This window comes from Perna viridis, chromosome 10, assembly GCF_037379345.1.
Source record: "Perna viridis isolate PV_CMFRI_1.1 ecotype Kerala chromosome 10, ASM3737934v1, whole genome shotgun sequence".
NCBI classification, from domain to species: Eukaryota; Metazoa; Mollusca; class Bivalvia; order Mytilida; family Mytilidae; genus Perna; species Perna viridis.
The window spans coordinates 32,168,763-32,191,350 of NC_142454.1; the positions used below are offsets into that span (position 1 = coordinate 32,168,763).

The window sequence follows — 22,588 nt, forward strand, 5'->3', positions numbered from 1 at the left end:
TGGGAAAGTCTATGTTTTATTCTTGTTTTATATTCATTTGAGTTTTAAGCTTTCGATGATTTTAAGCATAACCCACAATATCATAGACAATTATATTTCATATAGTGTTCAGCTATAAATGAGTTCTACAACCAAAGAAGGAACCTATTATAGATAACAAAATATAAAAGAAAAGCTAAACAACTATACATGAACTACACAATAAACCAGATTCAACAAAATTCATTAGGCCAAATAAAATAATAACTCTGTTTCCTGTTACCTGATCGACTCATGCCTTGATCCTCTGACTGACTTATTTACAAGTTACCAAACAACAAAAAAGTACCACCAAACAACAGGACGTTTAACAGATGGTGGTCAATTTTCGGTTTTCACTAAGTCCAGATGGTTAATACGATGTATTTTGAAGTTGTTTTCTATGATATTTGGGAAAAAATTAGTAAATGAAATAAAATAAGATCCCAACCAACCAAATCATATTTTTTCTAACATGTAACAGGAAACAGAGACATAATTTTATTTGGCCTCTGTGTCAATTACATGTACAACTCCTTATAAGAATATGGTTGCATCCTAAAGTTACTGTAGCAAATTATAAAGAAAAAAAAATCACAAAAACTATAACGCATATTTCCTTATTTTTTATCTTCCTTAACTCATTGTTCAAGAAATATTTAAGAAAAGTACAAAATGTAGCAGTCTTAATAAAAATCAGGCAGGAGGTGTTTCATGCATGTCAAAAATCCGAGGAATTTATTTTGACTTGTTATTCAGAAACAGTTATAGACCACATAGCAGTCATTGTGTATGAAATTGGCACATTGCAAGAGTTATCATTCTTTATTTGGTTTGAGTTGATTGATTTTAGTGGGATATAAATGTTAAGTTTTCTCTAAAATACAAATCTGAATACAGAAAGGATTATCATTACATAAAAATATAGCTTATGTAGACCAAAAACACATTATTTGTTCAATTGGTTTTTCTACACCATGAAGCATCTCTACCATAGGCAGTGTCTGAATTTTATATGGACTAGTACTTATATAAACAGCATTGCCCTAAAGACCTACATAATGTTTATCATCTAATGGCTAGCTGTTTTCTGTCTTAGAGACTTTGGTTTTGATCTTTGAGAAAACATTTTGAACTCCCTGTAGACCATTCTTGACACCTGTCTGCATGGTTTGGGCCCCCGTCTTGAGTCCAGTCTGTACTGTTTGGGCCCCAGCCTTTATCCCAGGTATAAAGTTTGTTTGAACAGTTTCAGCCCCTGATTTGAGACTAGCAGATAAAGTTGCACCTATATTGTAAATCTACAACACAAAAAGAAAACACAAATACACAACATTGAGGTAGACAGAAAAACAAAAGTTCAGAAGTCAAATTCACAAAAAGTCGTAAGTGCGAAATTGATCGTAAATTATGACATCACAATGCTATTTTAGGTTGTGAAGTCATTACTTATGATCAACTTTACTCTTACAATTTTTTGATGGTGAAACAACTAACAAAAGAAAAACAAAATGGACTGTGAAAAACTGAACTAACACTAAATTTGAAGTACAAGTTTATATAAGAGTCATGCAGAAGTTGATAAACATATTTTTGTCAACTTTCTTAATAATGTAAATGTGTCCATTAAATCTCATTAATGACTTGATTTAAAAAAAAAAATTAAAAAAAAAAAAAAAAAAAAGGTATGAAAGAGATTGGGAGAGTGGAACAAAACGACTCTTTATACAGAAGCAAGAAATTTGGTGTGAAGTATTTTTCAACAGTATTCAACTGTAAATAAGTTTTTCTTTTTTTTTTTTTATTTCATTACTTTCCCAACCTCATATAAACTCTTATCAGTATTATCATTACAGTCAGGATGTGTTTACTTCTTTTTTTTTGCATGATTCTCAAATGAACCTGTATTTAAAATAAAACAAATTAAATTCTGAAGAAATAGTCTAACATTTAATAAAAAAAATTGATCAATTTCTAAATTGAAGCAGCCATCTAATAAAACTTGAACATTAAAACTATAAATTCAGAAACTATTGCTGTGTGTTTATGTTGTTAAAAATATAACAATCATAATTGCAATACTGGTACAAGCAGTATCGTGGTATCTATTTTCCTTCTGGTATAGCCATTAGAATGAAGCATTTTTTTCAATACTGCAATTATGAGTTAATGAAGAAAAGAAAAGAAATAAATGTGTGTAATTTTTTTTTTTCACATAACTAACTTTTTTCACAATTAAAAATTTTAAAACAAATATAATGGCTCTACAAACCAAATTTCTATGAATGAAATATAACTAAAGCAAGAGAAAGTAGTGTTCCCTATAGCACCTGGAAAAGGCAGGGTAATCCAGGTAAAAAAGGATTCTTTAACATGTTAGATTCAAATTTGAAGGCACATACATCATTCAAGCATTAATATCTATTTTGGAAAAATACACATAAAAGAGCAGGGTACTTATAAAACCCATCAAAAGTGGCAGGGCATTCGCAACCTCCCATAAACAACAGTAGGGAACACTAAATACCGATCATAGAAACGACAACAAATCAACTTGTGTGTGGCACAACAAAAAACAAAACACAAAGCTATTCATACCTTGTTGTGCTGTGTATTACCATTGGTTGGCGTGGTGGGGTTAGCATCTAATAACTTTTGATACCGAAGCTGCAAAATCAATGTAAACAATGAGCTTGAAGATAATACAATAGTTCCCTATAAAGCCATTCAAAGTAAATGATAAGGTATGATAAGGGCCATATTTAGCTCCTTATTTTATGAAAAAAATAAGTTTGAAGTAAATGATAAAAATGTGATATGCATTATTTAATGTGTTATCAAATTTTCTTAATATGGTTTTAAAATTTCAAAATTTCACCCAATTTCAGTTTTATGGAAGCAGAAAATCTGCCAAAAATAACAAAATAAGGAAAAATGCCAATTTCCAATGCTAAATTTGTTATTTTCAAAGGTCTCGCCAATGTAACCCAGGGAAATCTTAACCGGTTTGGACTTCTAACACATTTTTGCAGTTAGAAATCATTAACAAGAATTTAGGGCCAAGTTGTTGTAGACACTCAAAAATTGAAATTATAATCCAAAAATTGTCCAATTTCAGAAAAATTTGGAGATTTGCCGACTTGAGACATCATATTTTCAATCATTGTAAAATGATATGCTTATAAATGTGGTACAACAACTAAATCATTCATTTAACATTCTAAAAAGCAGGAACAACTTCTCTATATCAAATTTCTAATTTCCAGTCATATAGGTGGCCAAATATGGGCCTTATCATTCCTTGGCCTTTCTTGATTCTCAGGACATTTCTCATGAAAACAAATGTAAAAGAAAGGCAGTTCTTTTGCACGTTTTTATTGCCAAAAATGGTGATCACCTGAACAATAAACAAGGTCATAATATCATTCCTTAAATTATTAGACTTTTATCTGAATTCTTTGTTCTCACCTTGCAGGCAGCCTCAATAGTTTTACATAAAGCCCCAGCAGAGGGCTCGCAGTGGAACACATGACAGTTGAACTGGTCCTCGGGCCCATGAATTATAAAACCGCATAGCCTGGAATGTACAAACAAAATTATTCCATACTGCAGAAATTCTATTTCAAAATTCAAGCTTTATTGATTGTCTTATCATTGAAAACGTATTCTGCATTTTATATCAATTTTATGTAAGCATCAAAGTAACTTGGATTGATTTCATTCTGTTTCAAATGGAAGCTTGAAAGGCTTTGGTGAAATTGAATATGATACAAACATATCACTGATTTCAAGAGTTATGCCCTTTACCCTAGGTCTACTTCCTTAAATATCAAGTAATGCAGCAGACTATTAACTTGGTTGTCACAAAGTGTTTGGTTTTCATGTTGTTTGTTGTTATTTGTATTGACTTGTGATAGCTTGAAAATTACACTCTGTTTTAATTATTAACAATAAACATATTTCCAAATTACATTACATAAATCTTTTAACAAATTACATCATGCATTTTTATTGTCATTTTGTTCTTTTAGTGATCTACATGTTATATTTACATCTATTTTGATTATGGTTATAATTTTATAGCACATACAATGGTGATGTTTAGGGGATGAGTTGGTCTCCCTTGATTTACTGACCATTACCTGATGAATTTTCTCGGTTTGTTAACTGGAAAATTGATATTTTAACTTTCACAGGTATGAGAGAAAGTTCAGATCTCCTTCAAAATTTTCAAGGAAAGTAGTGAAGTTAATTAATCAATGGTAATTCAATCAAGAGACTACCAAATCTATCCCCTGAACATTATCGTTGTATGCGCTATAAATTGCAAGTTCACAACCAAGTCACATTTTTCACAATAGCTAAAAACATCAATAATATCAAAATTTTGTATGAATTAATAAACTAAAAAAAATTCAACAGCTGTAATCATTTTTCACATGTCTGAAAACCCCCTAAAAATTTTCTAAAACCATTTTGTACAGGAGTTTTTTTTCCCCAACTATGATTAATTTTAAATTGTAACATACCTAACATTATCAATGGCTATACCCATAAATGATAGATATCTGACTCTACATTCATCCAACTTTATTTCTGTTTTCTGTAATGGACAAAATGTTATCATTACAAAATGTCGGCTGAAAAAAAGAAAAGGAGAGAAAAAATACAGACATTGAATCAACATGACAAAGATGTCTACCAATGATAGCATGTATTTGCCAAATACTTCAGATCACTCAGTAAAACCACAGTTGATTTGATTAAATGTCCAATGGCAGATATTTCATGCATTAGAGGACAAAAACAATAGACCATAAAAAATAAAGACTGCCTATAGTCAAGTGATTCATGATGTAGAAACACCCAAAAAACAAAGAAAGCTTTTTCAGTCTACATATTTTCACATTATAATAATTATTTCTGTATTCAGATCTGCAATTTTTAGAAAAGCTTACATTTGTCTACCACTAAAATCAACCAAATGAAACCAAATCAAGAACAATAACTCTAATGCAAAGTGCCAATTTCATGTACAGTCTATATAATGTTTATCTGAAAAATGCAACAACCACATGCAAAACTAAGACTTGGTTATGTGATTAGGAACTGTTTCTGAACAAGAAATAAAACTGAATTCGGTGGGTTTTTGACATGCATGAATCACCTTCTGTCTGATTTTTAGAAAGACTGATACTTAAGTAACATGGTATAAACCTACATGTTCAATGATAGAGATGGTTGAAGGTGCTATACCAACGTTGACAAACTTCCACTTCTCAGGTGGGACTTTATTGTAGGCAGCCATGATGGCACCATTTAATATGTCTGTACCTGAAAATACATTAAAACAACATGTCACATGATTTCAGGGATGATTTCAAAAATCTGGAAAAAAGTGAAATTTGGCAAAACCACAAGTAAATATATGGTCACAAGAAAAATGGAATCAGTAAAATCAGGTTTTGAAAAAGCCGAATTCCACTAAATAGTGGAAGAAAATCACCCCTATGTTTTTTTGACAATCCATCTGTAGCAGGGTCATAAGGTCACCTAGGTTTGTAGGAATGAAAAGCCTGATATTACAGGTTACAAAATTGGTGAAACCCCCACGCAAAGAGTGATACCTAGAGATGTGGGTTTCCTCAGATTTCATGTCTAGTGCTATAATCAGTTGGACAACACCACCTTTTAGAAACTGTGTGCAGATTTCAAATAGAATTAGAATATAACCAATACATCTTCCAATCATGTTTGGTTCATTACCCCCCTTTCAGGGGGTAGACTTATGGTAAGGGACATAACTCTTGAATCAGTGATATACTTGTACCATAATCAATTTCACCAAAGCCTATCAAGCTTTCATTTGAAACAATGAAATCAGTCCAAGTTATTTGACGCTTACATGACATTGATGTAAAATGTTGAATACAAACATTCAAATGATTTGTAAGAGTTATGCCCTTTAGTCTAGGTATACCTCCTTAACTCAATCTATTCATGTATTCCATAATAAAGTGGCTATTCCTAAAATCCCTTCATATCAGTTTTAATGCATTTTGAACCTGCGTAAACCAAACACATGCTTAATGAGGTAAACCTAGGGTAAGGGACATAACTCTTGAAATCAGTGATATGTTTGTATCATATTCAATTTCACCAAAGCCTATCAAGGTTTCATTTGAAACAGAATAAAATCAATCCTAGTTACTTTGATGCTTACATGAGACTGATATAAAATGCTGAATACAAACATTCCTATGATTTGCAAGAGTTATGTCATTTACCCTAGGTCTACCTCCTTAAAACCCCTCAGCCCCAAAGAGATTTTGTTTAAACAGGATTCACTGTGGTATAACACTACCTACCAACAGGTTTTAATACTGCTTCACATCCTATATAGTGACATCTAATCACCTTCTTTGGTTCCTCCATTGGAGTAGGAAATTGTGCACCTAAAAAGATATACAATAAATATGTCATCTATGCTGTGATATCTTGAAATGTGTGCTTTTTATCGTAGTCTATATATAGCTCTTGACATAACTCCAAGTCTCCATACTCTGCTAGTTTGTAACAAGGAATCATGTGTTCAAATTTCATACTGACTCATTTGCTAATAATAAGTGTTAAACCAATTCCAACAAAAATTGACAACACGTGCAAGTAATAACAATAGGTTAAGCCATTCAAATACAGTCTGTGAGCGATGGCTTGCTAGTAATACCCCTGATTTCAATAACGATATAAGAAAAATAAACAAAGTCCTGGGTAAACAGAAGTTGTTGTTGAATTTTCTGAAAATGGATCCCACCATATGGCATTCCAACAGGAAGGATATGTTCAAATTTCAAGCTGTTGTGATCAGTAGTCACTGAGAAAACTAAGATAGAAAAAATTGTTACAGATCGAAACACAGACAAGGGTAAAACTGTAAACCCCTCTCTCCTTCAGAGCAGGGGTATAAATATGGAAAACTGAGAAATTGATCTTAAGTACTGTTTTGGTTCTTCTAGTCTTAAGAAACAATGAAATTCTGCATTGTGCAAATAAGCAGCTGACTACAAGATGGAGAGAAATAACTATTGCAAACGAAAGACCCACAAAAATTGTCAACACGGAAAAAAATAATCAGCAAAGCAAAAGAGGCTAAAATAAGCAATAACAGACTTAATTATTGCTAAACCTACTTTTTAATAGACTTTGTAGAACAGCTTTCTGGTTACTTTGGTGACTATTTTTATCCAGGTTTGGTAAATCAGTTGGTCGAGATAGTCTCTGATCTAGGGCAGCCTGCTGTAGACGTCGCTCCATCATTAATTCTTTACAGATATCTCGTAACTTGTTTGCAATCTGTCTGGCAGGGTTATCACAACGGAAGACATGACACATGTGTTTCCTTGTGGTTTTATCGCGGGCAACATAGGCAAAGTCTCTGTGAATGAAATAAGGAAATGATTAACATCTTCACTATATTTACAGTAGCTGAAGCGATCCATGCAACAAAAATTACTACCGGTCATTGATCGCTGATCTGTCATCGATTCATCAAACCAATCCATTAAAGCGGTGATCGCATCATGGGACGGCTGTGCAGTCGATTTTCATTGTTTTCTTTGTCAATTTTACACATATTTACGAAATGTAATAGATTTAAACTCCAATTTATACTTTTATTTCACATTTCTTTTATTTTAAACAGATCATCCGTCATTTTACATAATAAAACTGCTATCAGATCGGTCACTAGTCCTCGATTATCGTTCCGTCAGCGATGAAAATGTCAGCGGTCATCGATCTTTTAAATCGTTGCGTGGATCAGTTCAAGGACTGTGTTATCAACTGTAAATTATTTCAGGTACTGTGAAACCTGTTTAAATCAAACCCTGAATAAAGCAAAAACCTGTCTAAACCAGACACTTCATGTGTCGCTTCATATCAGATTAAGAGTCTAGTGGAAATCAAAAGAATGTAATCCAGGGACAAAGACCAGACATGGAAAACAGACAAACACAGCAAAGAACATAAAATAACCAAAATAATACATACAAAGTAACAAAAGTAAATGAGCAACTCAAGACCACTAAAAACTGGGAGCATGGACCAGGTGCACCGGTAAGGTACACATCTTCAGCTTTTCTAGAAACATAAAATGTTTTAAATGTACTTTGAACACAGGTAAAATTACCATATTTATTAACTGAACAAATTCTAGTCCAAAAGGGTTTGGTTTAGACAGGTTTTGAACAAATTCTGGTCCAAAAGGGTTTGGTTTAGACAGGTTTTGAACAAACTCTAGTCCAAAAGGATTTGGTTTAAACAGGTTTTACTATACATTTATCACGCAAAGTAAAATCACAAACTAAAATTAGACACAATAACTGTTCCATTCAGTCACTGCATGGTAGACATATCTTTCTGTTCAGATGTCCTTTCTCATATTTGTATCAGCCAATCAGATTTCTGCTTTCATTGATATAAAAGCATTATTCACAGGAAAAAACACATTCATCCAGTAAAGGTCATCCAAACAGAAAGTAAAATAATGTTGTTAAATTTAATCTTGCAGTGACTGAATGGAACTTTTAGTAGTTATTATTATAATGAGATTATTTTCATTACTAAGTTGGTTTTTTTTTAATTCTTGCTTGGATGTGGTTATCTCCCTTGATCTTTATTTGACTTCAAAATTATTTCATTCCAACAGGTGTTTACTAAGGTTCAAAATAGGTTCATTGATTTTTAAAGACTTGAAACTGTGTTTGGTTTGGAAAGTTTTTTTGATTTTCAGGGTTCAGTAAAGACAAATTTCACTGTGTTTTTATAGCAATAAATATTGCAAGTACCACAACAAGCTGAAGCATTATTTTACCAACTGACAAGTGGAAACATAATACATGTGTGTGATCACAAAAAAGATGGCCATAAGAATTTCCCCCATTTAAAGAATATATAATCAGCACTTTTTTGCTTGAAAATGAATTATTAATTATTCATGATTTGTTTGTTTTATCTACTGCTACTTCCCAGAAGGCTTGAAAATTGTATTACTGGTAAGTGATATAAAAAAAATTAACTTTTGTGGTTGGTAGTTGCATAACTGTGTTGACTTTCATTCATTATGAAACTTATGAACATGAAGTTGTACATATTGTCCTGCTAGGTATATTCCCACTTGTACAGGAAGTTGATATCAGATGGCAACCAAAATTTCTTTTAACACATGCCCAATTTAAAGAGGTAGACCTAGGGTAAGGGACATCTCTTACAAATCACTGGAACGTTTGTTTTTTCAGCATTTTTTATCAATCTCATTTAGGCATCAAAGGAACCTGGACTGATTTCATTCTGTTTCAAGTGAAAGCTTGAGATGCTTTGGTGAAATTGGATATGATACAAACATTTCATTGATTTCAAGAGTTATTTCCCTTACCCTAGCTCTACCTCCTTAAATAAATCCACATTCCAAATGTGGAATGTTTAAAATTAAACCATACAGAAGGAGCTGAGATTTTTGCAATGAAATTAAGAGAGACAGGCAGACAAGGTTATTCTATTACACAACCAACTTGTTGAGTGGGGGTACATTACAGTACGTTAGAAAAATTTTCTGTTTTTGTATGTGAATTTTTTTTTAATGCTCATTAAATTGAAATGTATTCTTTTTGTCTGCTATGTGCCTCTTGTAAAGAAAATAATTCAATTATTATTCTCTTTGACAATACCCTTGACAACTGGTAATTTGATTAACACTATAAAGTAAACTTAAATTTATCGACATACTTTTTGTCTTTTTACATAATTTTAAAACAGGTGGTTTCAATACTATCAATTCACCCACACCACATTCCCATGATTCTTATTAACAATGCATTTTTTTTAGCACATCAAAAATTTTATCATATCTGACAACACAAAATATTGTTTTATGGGACAATCGTCTCAACTACATGTATATCTTCCAAATCATGTCTAGTTTATGGCTATATTTGACATTTAATTACACAACACAAAATACAAAATTGAATACATAAACAAAATGACAAAACACAACAATAAATTTTACCTCTCCCTGAGTAGCAAAAATAAAATTGAAAATATTCTATAAAATTCTAGTCATTGGAAATGTTTATCTAACAGCAGATCAACTATTCTCTCCTCAATGTCTAATATTTTCTGCTTGATATCCAAAAATTGCATCATAATGTCATGCAGAATTTAATTGTAAAAACTCAGTAATCATTAATGTGATTGGTAAAAAAAAACCAGATTTTGTCAGGAGATTTACAGTGAGGAATAAAGTTAACTTCATAGAATATATTTTATATGCCATGACCATTATCTGATAAAAAAAAATTCTTAGCTAGTTAAATACCACAGGAAATTTTGCAGATAATTGTCATCAATCAAGGAAAGACAAACTCAAGGTATTCCCTGAAGTTAACTGTATAACTCACTGTAAAATAAAGATAGGAGGCTACTAGTTCCCTTTGCTTCTTCGGAAAAAATACAACTCATCATTTCATCAAATATAGTAATGAAACAAACGTACTGAAAACTGAATTCATCACAAGTCCCCTGTAAGTTTAGAACCCTCTTTATTCTTGTTCACAGCCTAACTATAGACAAACTTGTCTAAAGTAATCTTCCAAGATAAAGCACAACCATGGTCATATAAGACAGGTGGTCTTATGGTAGGTAAAATCAGTTTAAAAGAAAAAAGACTCTCCAAACAATTCCTACATGTATAACACAGCAAGCCCCTCCCACTAAACACACTCTTATTCAAATACACAACCAAACTTCTTCAGAAATATACCTCCCATTGTCTCTCCCAACAACACAGACTCTAACTGATACCAAGCTCCTCCCCTTAGCTACACCCCTATCCCAATTCAACTTCTTTGTGAACATACCTCCCATTGTCTCTCCCAACACCCCAGACTCTAACTGACACTAAGCTCCTTCTCTTAGCCACACCCCTCTCCCCATTCAACTTCTTTGCAAAGATATCTTCCATTGTCTCTCCCAACACCCAAGACTCTAACTGACACCAAGCTCCTCCCCTTAGCCACACTCCTCTCCCCATTCAACTTCTTTAGGAACATACCTCCCATTGTCTCTCCCAACACCCCAGACTCTAATTGACTGTATGGGCTGAACATTGATAACAATGAAGTCTTGAGTATCCACCAATCGTAGACTGTCTTTATCAAGATCTAAGTATAGATCTTTTCCCTGAAATAAAACACAACAAACTTTTTAAATACAGATCTCTACCCTGTAATGAAATCAATAGTACATTACATTATAACATATCATATAAAATTGTCAAAACATAACTTTTTTTTAGTAATTGAATTCTCGATGTCTTTTCTTTTCCAGACAAAATTCTGATTTATCATTACACCTTGAAAAAATTGTCCAATTTATTACTGTATGGTGAGTTATATTGGCAGGTGTTAAATTTAGCATTTTGGAAGCAAAAAGGTATGCAAAAACAAATTGTGTCTCTAATTTTGACTGATGCTTAGTGGTGTACTTAGTTCTTAAACCATGTGGAGTTTATTTTGGCATTTTTAGCCAGGCCACTATTGTAAGCCAAAATTAGCACCCCACAAAAATAATCCACTATATAGAAATGTCCATATACTATATGAAATTGTCAACTGTAATCGTTTTAGTAATTGAACTTTCAATGTTTGGTTTTTTTTTCTGACTGAATTCTGATTTATCATCACACCTAGAAAAAATCATCCATTTTTACACAGACCAAGTCGCAATAGGTTGTGATTTTATCACCCTCAGGATTATATACCAGTCTATAAGCATATGCAAGTCTGGTGCTCTACTTGTTCTATAATCCATCATCTCAAGCAGAAAATGTTCCAATTATACATGATATTTTAGTTAAGTGCATTCAATTATTAATAATTCATATGTGTGGGATGTTGACTGTTGCCTTTCAGCCACTTTCCTATTTGGGGCATTTTTTTATAGATATATTGCAAAAAAAGAACAGATTTTTAATTTGATTGAAAATTTGTATTTCTTCCTTGCTCTCTCAGCACGAAAAAAAAGTAATGTTTTTGTCTGCAAAAACATGTATATATGTCTCTCTCCCACCCCGTTCCACAAACTGTTCTGAGCAGAAATGAAAGCTATGCAGGAAAAGAAATGGTTTTCCAATTTTAGATTATTTTCCGTATGAATATCTGGCATTTCTGGGATTTTTGGCAAATTTCAAAGGGGCATTACAACTAAAAAAATTTGGGTATCAAAATATTTTCTGGTAATATGCACAACCACATATGATGTTCTTGCTACATACCAAGTTTCGTAAAACAAGGTTTAGTAGTTTGAGAGGCATTGCCCTGACAAACTTTGTAACAGACAGACAAGCCAAAAACAATTTGTCTCCAAATCATAAAAAATAAATAGTAGTCAAAAAAAGAGGTGTTTGGTTTACATAAAATTCAGCCTTGAATACAAACTAAGGCAAATCAGCATAGATGTTACATAATACTAAGTGAAACTGCTCACTTCGCCAACCTTTTTGTATATATCTCCAGAAAGATAAAACCACCTACAAACTTCCTACTTTAGAAGTTAATGAAAGATGCATAGAAATGATACTTTGTGGTGTCATTTTGAAGAGTAAAAAAATATAATGCTGATACAGATCGTAAATCTTTTTTTAAAAAAATAATTATATGCCAAAAAGTATTTTTAGTAAGTAAACTAAAATTTTCTGCATATAACAGGGTCAGAAACTGTTATAAACCAATATACCCTTTTTTAAAGCTTCATTAGCTGCCAAATTTGTTCAGTTTTGATTCTACTGAATTTTGCTGATTCAAGGAAATAAGTTAGTAGTAATGTAATTGAAGCAATTAATGACAATAATACCTATGAAATATTGTAAAAACAAAATTTTTTTAGTCAGAAAATATTGATAGGTCTGATCTAGTTATTTTTCGCCATTACTTCCAAAAATTGCCAACAGGACATTTACCTGGGTTAAATTTACTTTAACCTTGGCAAAAAAATAACAATAATGGATACACAGGTAAGCACGTGTCTTGTTTTCATTTCATTACATCTATATCTTGATTAGTTTTCAAATAAATAATGACATTATATCCCAATACGTAAATTTCAAAAGGATCCTTGCGTTATATCGAATTTTTTTCTTTTACAGCTTGAGTGCTTGAGTCCATTGGTCTTCCTTGCCGTTTAATCACCACTTTCGCTTTGCAATCAGATTTGTTATTAAAGAAGCGACCCTTACAGCACATGCGCGGATTAAGGTCACCAGAAGTCACATGCATACGAACTTATCTATATCAATTTTTTGTCTTGCAAGACAATAAATATATAGACACCTATTTCATGTATTTCATGCATTTTATTTGCAGATATCAAATGAAATTGTACTAGAAAAGTACTATTTAGTAGAAATAATTCAAAGTAAGGTATATTTCAAACGAAACAAAAATTTACAAAAATGACAGCTAATGCAGCTTTACCTGTTTTGAAATGAGCAAATCTAAAGAATGAATGGACATGCTCGTGCTAAGATTTGGTCATTTCATCATGAAGCTTTACCTGTTTTGAAATGAGCAAATCTAAAGAATGAATGGACATGCTCGCACTAAGATTTGGTCATTTCATCATGAAGCTTTACCTGTTTTGAAATGAGCAAATCTAAAGAATGAATAGACATGCTTGTGCTAAGATTTGGTCATTTCATCATGAAGCTTTACCTGTTTTGAAATGAGCAAATCTAAAGAATGAATGGACATGCTCGCACTAAGATTTGGTCATTTCATCATGAAGCTTTACCTGTTTTGAAATGAGCAAATCTAAAGAATGAATGGACATGCTCGTGCTAAGATTTGGTCATTTCATCATGAAGCTTTACCTGTTTTGAAATGAGCAAATCTAAAGAATGAATGGACATGCTCGTGCTAAGATTTGGTCATTTCATCTACGTCATGCATGACTAGATATCTTGCATTATCACACTATGGAGGATATGATAAAAACAAGTGATATCAGAAATTTGCCACTGCAATTAACTGTCGTGTGATTGTGTCCATACATTCTTATTGGTGGAAAGTGACATTATGACCTTTCTTATGTTTTTCTCTTTTAACAATTGGTGACTTCAAAGATGGACAATCACTAGAGTTATTAGAGGTTCTTGGGAGTTTATAATATATATTGTGTATAGCCTAGACCTATACTTACATCTCCCCATCTGCCAACGACGTCATTAATATCATTCCGGCCAAGTGTCAGGTCTACAATACATTTATTGACAGCTCTACTACTTCTTTCTGGTGTTAGGTCTTCCTCTGCAATCTTAACCCATCCTAAAGATCTGACCGAGAACCTAACAGCCTTTTCTTTCTTCTCTTCAGGAGCACCTGGGACAGTAGGCTCAGCTTTAGGAAATGAAACATGTCCATTAGATGACCTGAAAAATATAATCAAACTATTCACAAACAACTTTACAATAATTAAAGTTTTCTTCAATCTAATTAAGGAGGTAGACCATAGGTAAGGGACACAACCCATACAAATCATAGGAATGTCTGTATACAGCATTTTACATCAATCTCATGTAAGCATCCAAGTAACTTGGATTTTGATTTCATTCTGTGCCAAATAAAAGCTTGATAGGCTTTGGTGAAATTGAATATGCTACAAACAAATCACTAATTTCAAGAGTTATGTCCTTTATCCTAAGTCTTTCAAGCTTTCGTTTGGCACAAAATGAAATCAATCCCTGAACACTGTCATTGAATGTGCTGTAAACTTACATGTTTTGTATAGATTTGACAGCATACTGCAAAGCATGTCCCTCAAATGCTGTTAGAGGATCTTCAGTAGTCCCACTGGTAGGGGTCGAGGGGACAGAATCATTGTCACTGGAAATGCTGGAAATGGTACTCTGTAAATAAATAAAATGAATATTCATAACAGGAATATCATAAAGAAATTATGAATATTCAAAACAGGAATATGATTAAAACAACAATATTCATAATGGCAATGTCACTGACTTTTAGGAATAGATACTAATGGCAAAACAATATGGAAGTGTCAGAAGTGGGATAATTCAAATAAGTCAAAATACAAAAAAACATGGCCTTAACACGAATTCAGAAAATAAAGATGATCTAAATACACAGTGTAACAATGCAAATGAAATATGATAACATATAACAACTGGAAATAAGGGAAACAAGACATCACACAAAAAAACTAAAGCCTCCCACAAAAAATGGGGACATCAGGGGCTCCGGGAGCATAAGCATGTCCTGCTTTGCAAGTGGCACCCTCCATATTGCCAGTGAGTAAAATCCTGTGATAGCCTAGCAACAATAATGCTGCTCCACAACATGAGTTACAAGTATAACTGGAGAAAGTTAAAAATTTTGTCAAATCTAAATGGTTGTATTCCTAATTTGCATACATAAATGGCTATAGAAACGTATTATATAGATAGCAGTGATTTACGGAATGTTCACAGTGTAAAAATTTTCTATACTTCACACTGTTAAATAAATTCTGTAATTTCACTCTTGGGCTTTCTCCCGCCAAAACGTCACAACACAAATATCAATCCACCGTTCAAAAAAATTGAAAATTATATTGAAAATAGCAAAGAATAATGGAGGAAATTAAAATAATAAAAAGAATAATCACTTTGTAATCGTAAATAACCAAAATATGATCACTCGTGCCAAGAATGCAGTTATATCTAGGGGTTTTTGGGCACTTGTGATCATGTTGGGTTATTCACTCTTTCCAATTAATTATCTAATTATTCTATTACCATTTCCTGACAATGATTCATGCACAAGTATCTCTTGTTTAATTAATTACCTGTAATAAAATCATAATAGAATATTTGATGCACAGGTAGAAGACAAGAATATTATGTAAATAAAAAAATTATGTCAATGTGACCATGGAAGTATAATATCTTGTCTAGACATTACACTTCCATGATGTGACATTGATGGGTCATACTGAGCACTGAAGTCAAAATAATGACATGGTATAAATTTTCCATCAATATATTTCTAAAGAAACATGAGTATCAAGTTTCATAACAATTAAACATAATTTATTTAGACTCCATTTTCAAACACTGTAGGAGAGAGAAGACCAAACAAATGAATGGACTATTGAATAGACCAAAAAAATATGTTTCTAAACATTGTTGGCACAGCGGAAAAGCAGCAGCACGTAGCTGACAATTGGTAAACAGTTGTAGTGATTTGATATTTAAACATAGGATTGCTGTAGACTTTCAAAAACAATTAGCAAATCATGACAATGGTATTAAATTGTCTCATTTATAAAGTGCTTAGCCATTTAAACCTAGGAATTACCAAGCATTTCGTAATTAGTTATCTGATTTTGAAGAGAAGGTCTAGATTTGCCTCCAACAAAAACTCAAATAATCATATTTTTATGGTATTAAGAAGCAGTCTTTATAAAAATCAGATGGGAGGTGATTCATGCATGTCAAAAACCCACCAAAATCACTTTCATTTCTTGATCAGATACAGCTATAGACCACATAACCAGTTTTCATTTTTCATTTGGTTTTTACAATTTTGAGATGAAAGTTATTGTAGATTGTACATGAAATTAGCACTTTACAAGAGTTATCGTTCTTGATTTGGTTTGATTTGGTTGATTTTAGTGGAAGATAAATGTAAAATTTTCACAAAAGTGCAGATCTGAAAACAGAAATAATTATCATTATGTGAAAGTATCGCATATAAAATGAAAAAGCTTTGTTTGGTGGGTTTTTCTACACCATGAATCACTTGACTATAGGCAGTGTCTGAATTTTATGTGGACTGGTACTTAACAGTTGAATTTTTCTTTTCCCCCATTCAGTCAGTTGTGATTGACATGTGTCACAGAAGTGTGTTATTGTTGATAGATTATTACTTGATTATACTCACTGGCAATATGGCAGGTGCTGCTGGTGGAGCAGGACATGCTTACCCTTCCAGAGCACCTGATGCCACTTCCTGTTTTTTTTTTTGTGGGAGTTCATATTGATAGTTTTTTTTTTAGTTTTTAGTGTGGCGTCTTGTTTCCCTTATCTTCAGTTTTTTAATATTTTTTATTTGGTTTGCTACATTGTGTATGTAGATCATCTATCTCTGTTTCATATGTTCAAGTTAAGGCCATGTTTTTGGATTTTACATATTTTAATTGCCCCACTTCTGATGTTTTGGTATTTTTTGCAAATAATTAGTGTCATTAACCATTGACAAAGGCTATAATGCAAAAAAAAATGAGCCTCTTTCTGTATTAATCTATCAAAATGGCTTTGAAATAAGGTTACATTTTCAAAATTAATCATTCATATACGACATGGCTGACGGAGAAATTGTTTCATCCAATTGTATTTTTAACTCCTTTAGGCTTCATACTTTCCAGAAAAGTAGCAAGTAATCTTAAGAAAGACATTGATCCGATTTTTCCCTTAAAATTCTCATACTCAATTCCAGGACATTGCCGCAATGAACCAAATAAACCATCAACGCCATTACCAATAAAACAGTAACTAATTTATATATGTTTACTCAACTTTCCACTAGTTACTTCCAGTTAACATCTTTATTTCTCATTTAAACAGTCAGGCTGAAATTTTATGGATTTCATACAAAGAAGACTGATTTTATTATGTAATTGTGATCTGATATAGTATGCCCTGAAGTTCTACTTGAAAGACCACAAAAAAGATAATCACCAACAAAAATAAACTAGGTCAGTTTTCATTATTGTAGATTTTGAGCTCAACAAATTTTTGAAATCATGAAATTTTATCCTTTATACACATAAGTAAAATCAATAATCCCTGAATTGCTGTGATGAAGTCTTTAAAATCATTGTGACCTGGCAGATGTTAAGACAATATGATATTGTCTATAAAAATGTCACGACTTCGAGATCATTTGGCTTTTGATTCAAAGGAAGTCTCTGTCATAAAGTTTCAAAATTAATCTTCAATAATGAAATGAAATCATGATTTAATAATTAATCTTCAAAATTAGACTCTAAAATTTATATATAAATAGACTACTTGACATACTTTTTAAAGCCATTTATTCTGACTTCATTGTTTGCCAGGAAATTCTTCAAGAATTTTGTGAGATGCAAAACCACAGCAGAATAGACTCTTTCGTGTTAACTGCAGGGTAGTTAATGAGCATGCTTTATTTTTACTCCCTTGAGGACAACTGTATTGTCCTAGTACTGACATCCCTACTTTGTGGAAATATATGTTACATTTGTTACTGAGTAGTCATGACCATTGACAATGAATAAATTACCAACAGTCAAACCTATCTAAGTGACCACCTGCATTCAGCAAAAACATGTCTTAAAAGACTATGAGTAAAAAATCCCTAGGAAGTGCATTTTATGTAAAATTAATCTGTTTATTAATGCAAAAAAACAAACAGATATGGTGTAAAACAACAAATGCACCACCATATCATCCAAAACATTTAATTACATCAAAGGTCACAAAATAGTCTCAAGAAAGTGTAAACATACCTTTTAGTAAGTCTGATGAAAGGAACTTATTCTATTACAAACAATATATCATGAGATAGAACCCCCTGTCCCCAACTGAGCAACTAACTTTTAATTTAAAGATAATTACAAATTCTCTATACCATAATTATTCAGTGAACACTAGACTGTGACACTGAAATACCCAGACAATTACCATGTGAAAGGGATTACACTCATGCTAAAGGTTGATCTAAGTATTAGCCTGTGTCTTGATCTCTAAGATTTTGTTCAAATGAAAGACACATCTCGTAATTACAGAAGTTACTGTCCAGGTTTTGCAGACTGCATGACTAATGATTTTATGTCAGGCTTTGAAAGACTGTTCCCTGATAGATCAAAAGTGGTTTTTCCCTCTGAGTTCGCATCAGACGACGGAGAAAATTGGATAAGATAGTGAATTATTGGATGTTTGAATGACTAAGGCTCAGATGCCACTGCCAAATGGTTTTAGGAATAAGCTTATATACTATAAATATCGTCTTTTGTCATGTGCCTTATTTCTTCACAATTTTTTGTTAAAAAAGGCACTACATCCTTCTTCAAAAGAGGTTTTTCAACAATTCATATAGATGATCAGGCAGATTAAAAAAAAATTCTCATAAAAAATTCTAAAGTCAAATTGATGAAAGAGCTAATGAAGAAAGTCAATTCAATGCAATAAGCTAAGAAACTTTAAAAATGCAATAAAATCCTGTTTTTACTAGAATTAGAAATGAGATCTGATTGAGAGACTTTCTGAAAAGAAAAAAAAAACGTCCAATATGGCAGTTTTCCGAATAATACGAGTACAAAGCCTTGGTGTAAAATAATCTGTCCCTGAAAATACAACTCTTTTGATGCAGTGATAAATTACATCACTGTAATTTGGTTCTAACTTGTTACAATCCCAAATTCAATAACACTTAATACGATTTGCATTGTACTAAACTGCAACAGAACTGAAAAGCTGTCCACTTCAATTTGTTGAAGTTATCTAAGCTAAATGAATGTTATCTTGTCAAGTTCATTGAATTGGTAATTTTCTAGGTTGCTATGAAAAAATAGAGGTTTGGTGGAAAAGTCCAGAGGACAATGTCTCCAACAACAACTAGGAAAATTGAGCTTACACCATATAGGAAACCTTTAAAATCCAAAATGCTGAAAATTGCTTTTAAATATAATAAGTTAGTTTCTATGTAAAGACCCTACAAGCGAATCAATGTTAAAACAAAAAAATGCTATCTTCACAATTTGACAACAATATCAGAACTACGGAATTATCTGATGGATAATGTGAGCAAGCTTTGCTGAAATCCATTCAGTGGTTTCATTAAGTCATGCTGACCCCATCAAGTTACAGTATTTTCTTTGCAAGCAACAAAAATATAAAAAAAACAAAAATGTCTACCTTCATGCCTACCTACATATGATGCCTAATTTTTTTATTAAATATAATTAACATCCTTTATAGAGTTTAGATGCAGTTCTGCTAACCAGGTTTGAACAAGTAAAATCCTGAAGTTGAATTATCACCCTTTACAAGCAACAAACAAAAATTATCTTCTCAATCAAATAATTAGGAAGAGGTCATGACTACTTCAGCCTTAGTTTCTTATAATGTAACCTAGAGTAATGCAGAAAGTCCACAGTCTAAAGATGTGCATTTGATCTTTGACCTATTAAACTAAAAATTTAAATGAATTGTACTGATGATTCATATCCCAATGAAGTTGTGTGTGTAAAGTCAAGAAAAACTTATATTATAAAGCAAAGCACATTTGAATTGAAATAAGACTAATGCAGCCCATGACTCTTGGTTATCAATGCCCACGATTTAAATAGAATTATAAGCATTATATTATGTTTAAAATATCAATTTCGGGATTACTATTTTTAAAAAATATCTGTCCACTGCAAAAATATCGAAAATTAATACCTCTTGAATATTAGTACCTTTACAGTATATAAATTATTCATTGAGTACAATCCTTCATTTTCACAAAAAGCAAGAGGCAAAAACACAACAGAAAAACAGAAATTTTGAGGTCGAGTCGGTAAATATCATAGTGATCCTGTTAGGGTGTAATGTGAAGTTATGTCAAGACATTCAAAACTGGCATTATTCTGTTTATCAATGACCTCAGTCTATTTTGATATAACCTTGTCATTGGAATTGCTGATATATTTTTCAGTATGACGGTAGAAGTCTGAGATTAAAAGAATTAATTTAGTCAGTAAAAAAATGGAAAAACAATAAAGTTGCTGATGAATCATGTGGTCGTATAAGTCCTTAATGTTATACAAACAGTCTGTTTCACATTGCAACTACTTTAAGTACAACAAAAATTTCCAATTTCCCCCACCCCCCCATAACACAAATAATACTATTGTCAAGATGAGCATAAAAATCTTCTTTGTTTATAAAAGCATTACTCCATAATGATATCTAGAAAAAGAATAACCCGAGCCCACAATCATCTTGGGACGAAATTAACCCAATATGGAAAGATTAATCGAACAGCCTGCGTAGGAGTTCTATTTCAACTGACTTCCCAATACAATATTTTACCCCTTCTTTTGTTCACTTTCATTACTCTTCTTACACCACTGCGAAAACCAAATATCAGAACAAAGGAAAGTTATATGTAGCCTAAAGCTTTTGTTGTTAACTCATTTTACGCAAAATTTACTTTAACAGATTTATGATTGTTGTCAACAAGGGAGGTCAACATGGGTTAAGTGTTTGTACAAAGCAATCATCCAATCCCCAAAGGCCACATTTTAGCAATTTCTTTTTAAAGACACAAGTTTCAAGGATGAAGGAAAATAAATGAAAATCTGTCTTTTTTTTCCCTTGACAGATGCCATTTTCAGGATTTTTTTCATTCTGGAAATTTAGCTTTAAGGAAATAGTAAAGAAAAGTAGTTTTCTTTCTTAAATAATTTAACTCTATTTGCTGTGACTTAAAAAAACACATAACTGCAAAATAATTGTTTATATAGAACTCAAAAGTTCCACGAAAAAAACACTAGCCAAAATTTTTTGGTATGGCACCTCGTAGTATAATATCAAAGAGATACATTCAGTTTTACTCAAGTTATTGTCTGAATACCATGTCCAGGGTAATGATAACACCAAAGCCTCATATGACAGTAAGACCATGTCCAGGGTAGTGATGACACCAAAGCCTCATATGACAGTAAGACCATGTCCAGGGTAATGATAACACCAAAGCCTCATATGACAGTAAGACCATGTCCAGGGTAATGATAACACCAAAGCCTAATATGACAGTAAGACCATGCCCAGGGTAATGATGACACCAAAGCCTCATATGACAGTAAGACCATGTCCAGGGTAATGATGACACCAAAGCCTCATATGACAGTAAGACCATTATATCGCCACAATTTTTCTTCAATCATATTAAAAGACAAAGCTTGTATTATTTTTGTATTTTTCAAAGTTTTAGTTTCATCTTGAAAATGGATCATGCAAAATGTGATTCATGGGTAAAAAGCCTACATATTTTTATTTTTGATATTTTGTTTGAAATGTCATAGTAAACAGAAATTAACCTGTGGTTTTTCATATAACCTGTGCTCTTAGGAGATAAAATTTATATAGAATGCACTGTAGATTTCAAAATTAAGGGAGATAACTCTGTAAATGATGCTGAAATTCAATAGAATCTACTGGATTTTCAATGTTGATTATCTCCTAAGAGCAGACAGATTTGGATGAATAATTACACATTTCATAGTACAGACCCATAAAACAACTTAATTACAAAAATAAAAATATGTAGCCTTTTTTGGGGTGTATCACATTTTTCAGATTTTGCATTTTTCAGATTTTGCATGATTCTTATAAGGACAGCTACTTAATATTCAACAACTCGTTTCTGGTTTTCCATCAAATGAAAAGTCACTGACAAAGGATTTATCAATGAATGAGGCCAAACCTTCT

General features: G+C 32.2%; 1 protein-coding gene across 4 annotated transcripts in view; it reads right to left on the reverse strand.

Moving 5' to 3' along the window:
* The window catches only part of LOC148605420 (protein Fe65 homolog), an 85,772-nt gene that overhangs the window by 3,087 nt on the left and 60,097 nt on the right, over positions 1-22,588 (reverse strand). For 3 of the 4 annotated variants that reach the window (XM_088548183.1, XM_088548184.1, XM_088548181.1), the window contains 10 exons: positions 14,847-14,977; positions 14,272-14,500; positions 11,129-11,256; positions 7,209-7,453; positions 6,387-6,473; positions 5,240-5,352; positions 4,548-4,621; positions 3,487-3,595; positions 2,617-2,685; positions 1,077-1,319 (listed from right to left, as the gene is read on the reverse strand). In XM_088548183.1, coding sequence (XP_088404309.1) covers positions 1,098-1,319; positions 2,617-2,685; positions 3,487-3,595; positions 4,548-4,621; positions 5,240-5,352; positions 6,387-6,473; positions 7,209-7,453; positions 11,129-11,256; positions 14,272-14,500; positions 14,847-14,977 — 1,407 coding nt within the window. In that variant the 3' untranslated portion in view covers positions 1,077-1,097. The remainder of the gene's footprint in view (positions 1-1,076; positions 1,320-2,616; positions 2,686-3,486; positions 3,596-4,547; positions 4,622-5,239; positions 5,353-6,386; positions 6,474-7,208; positions 7,454-11,128; positions 11,257-14,271; positions 14,501-14,846; positions 14,978-22,588) is intronic. The other variant, XM_088548182.1, reaches the window with a different exon arrangement.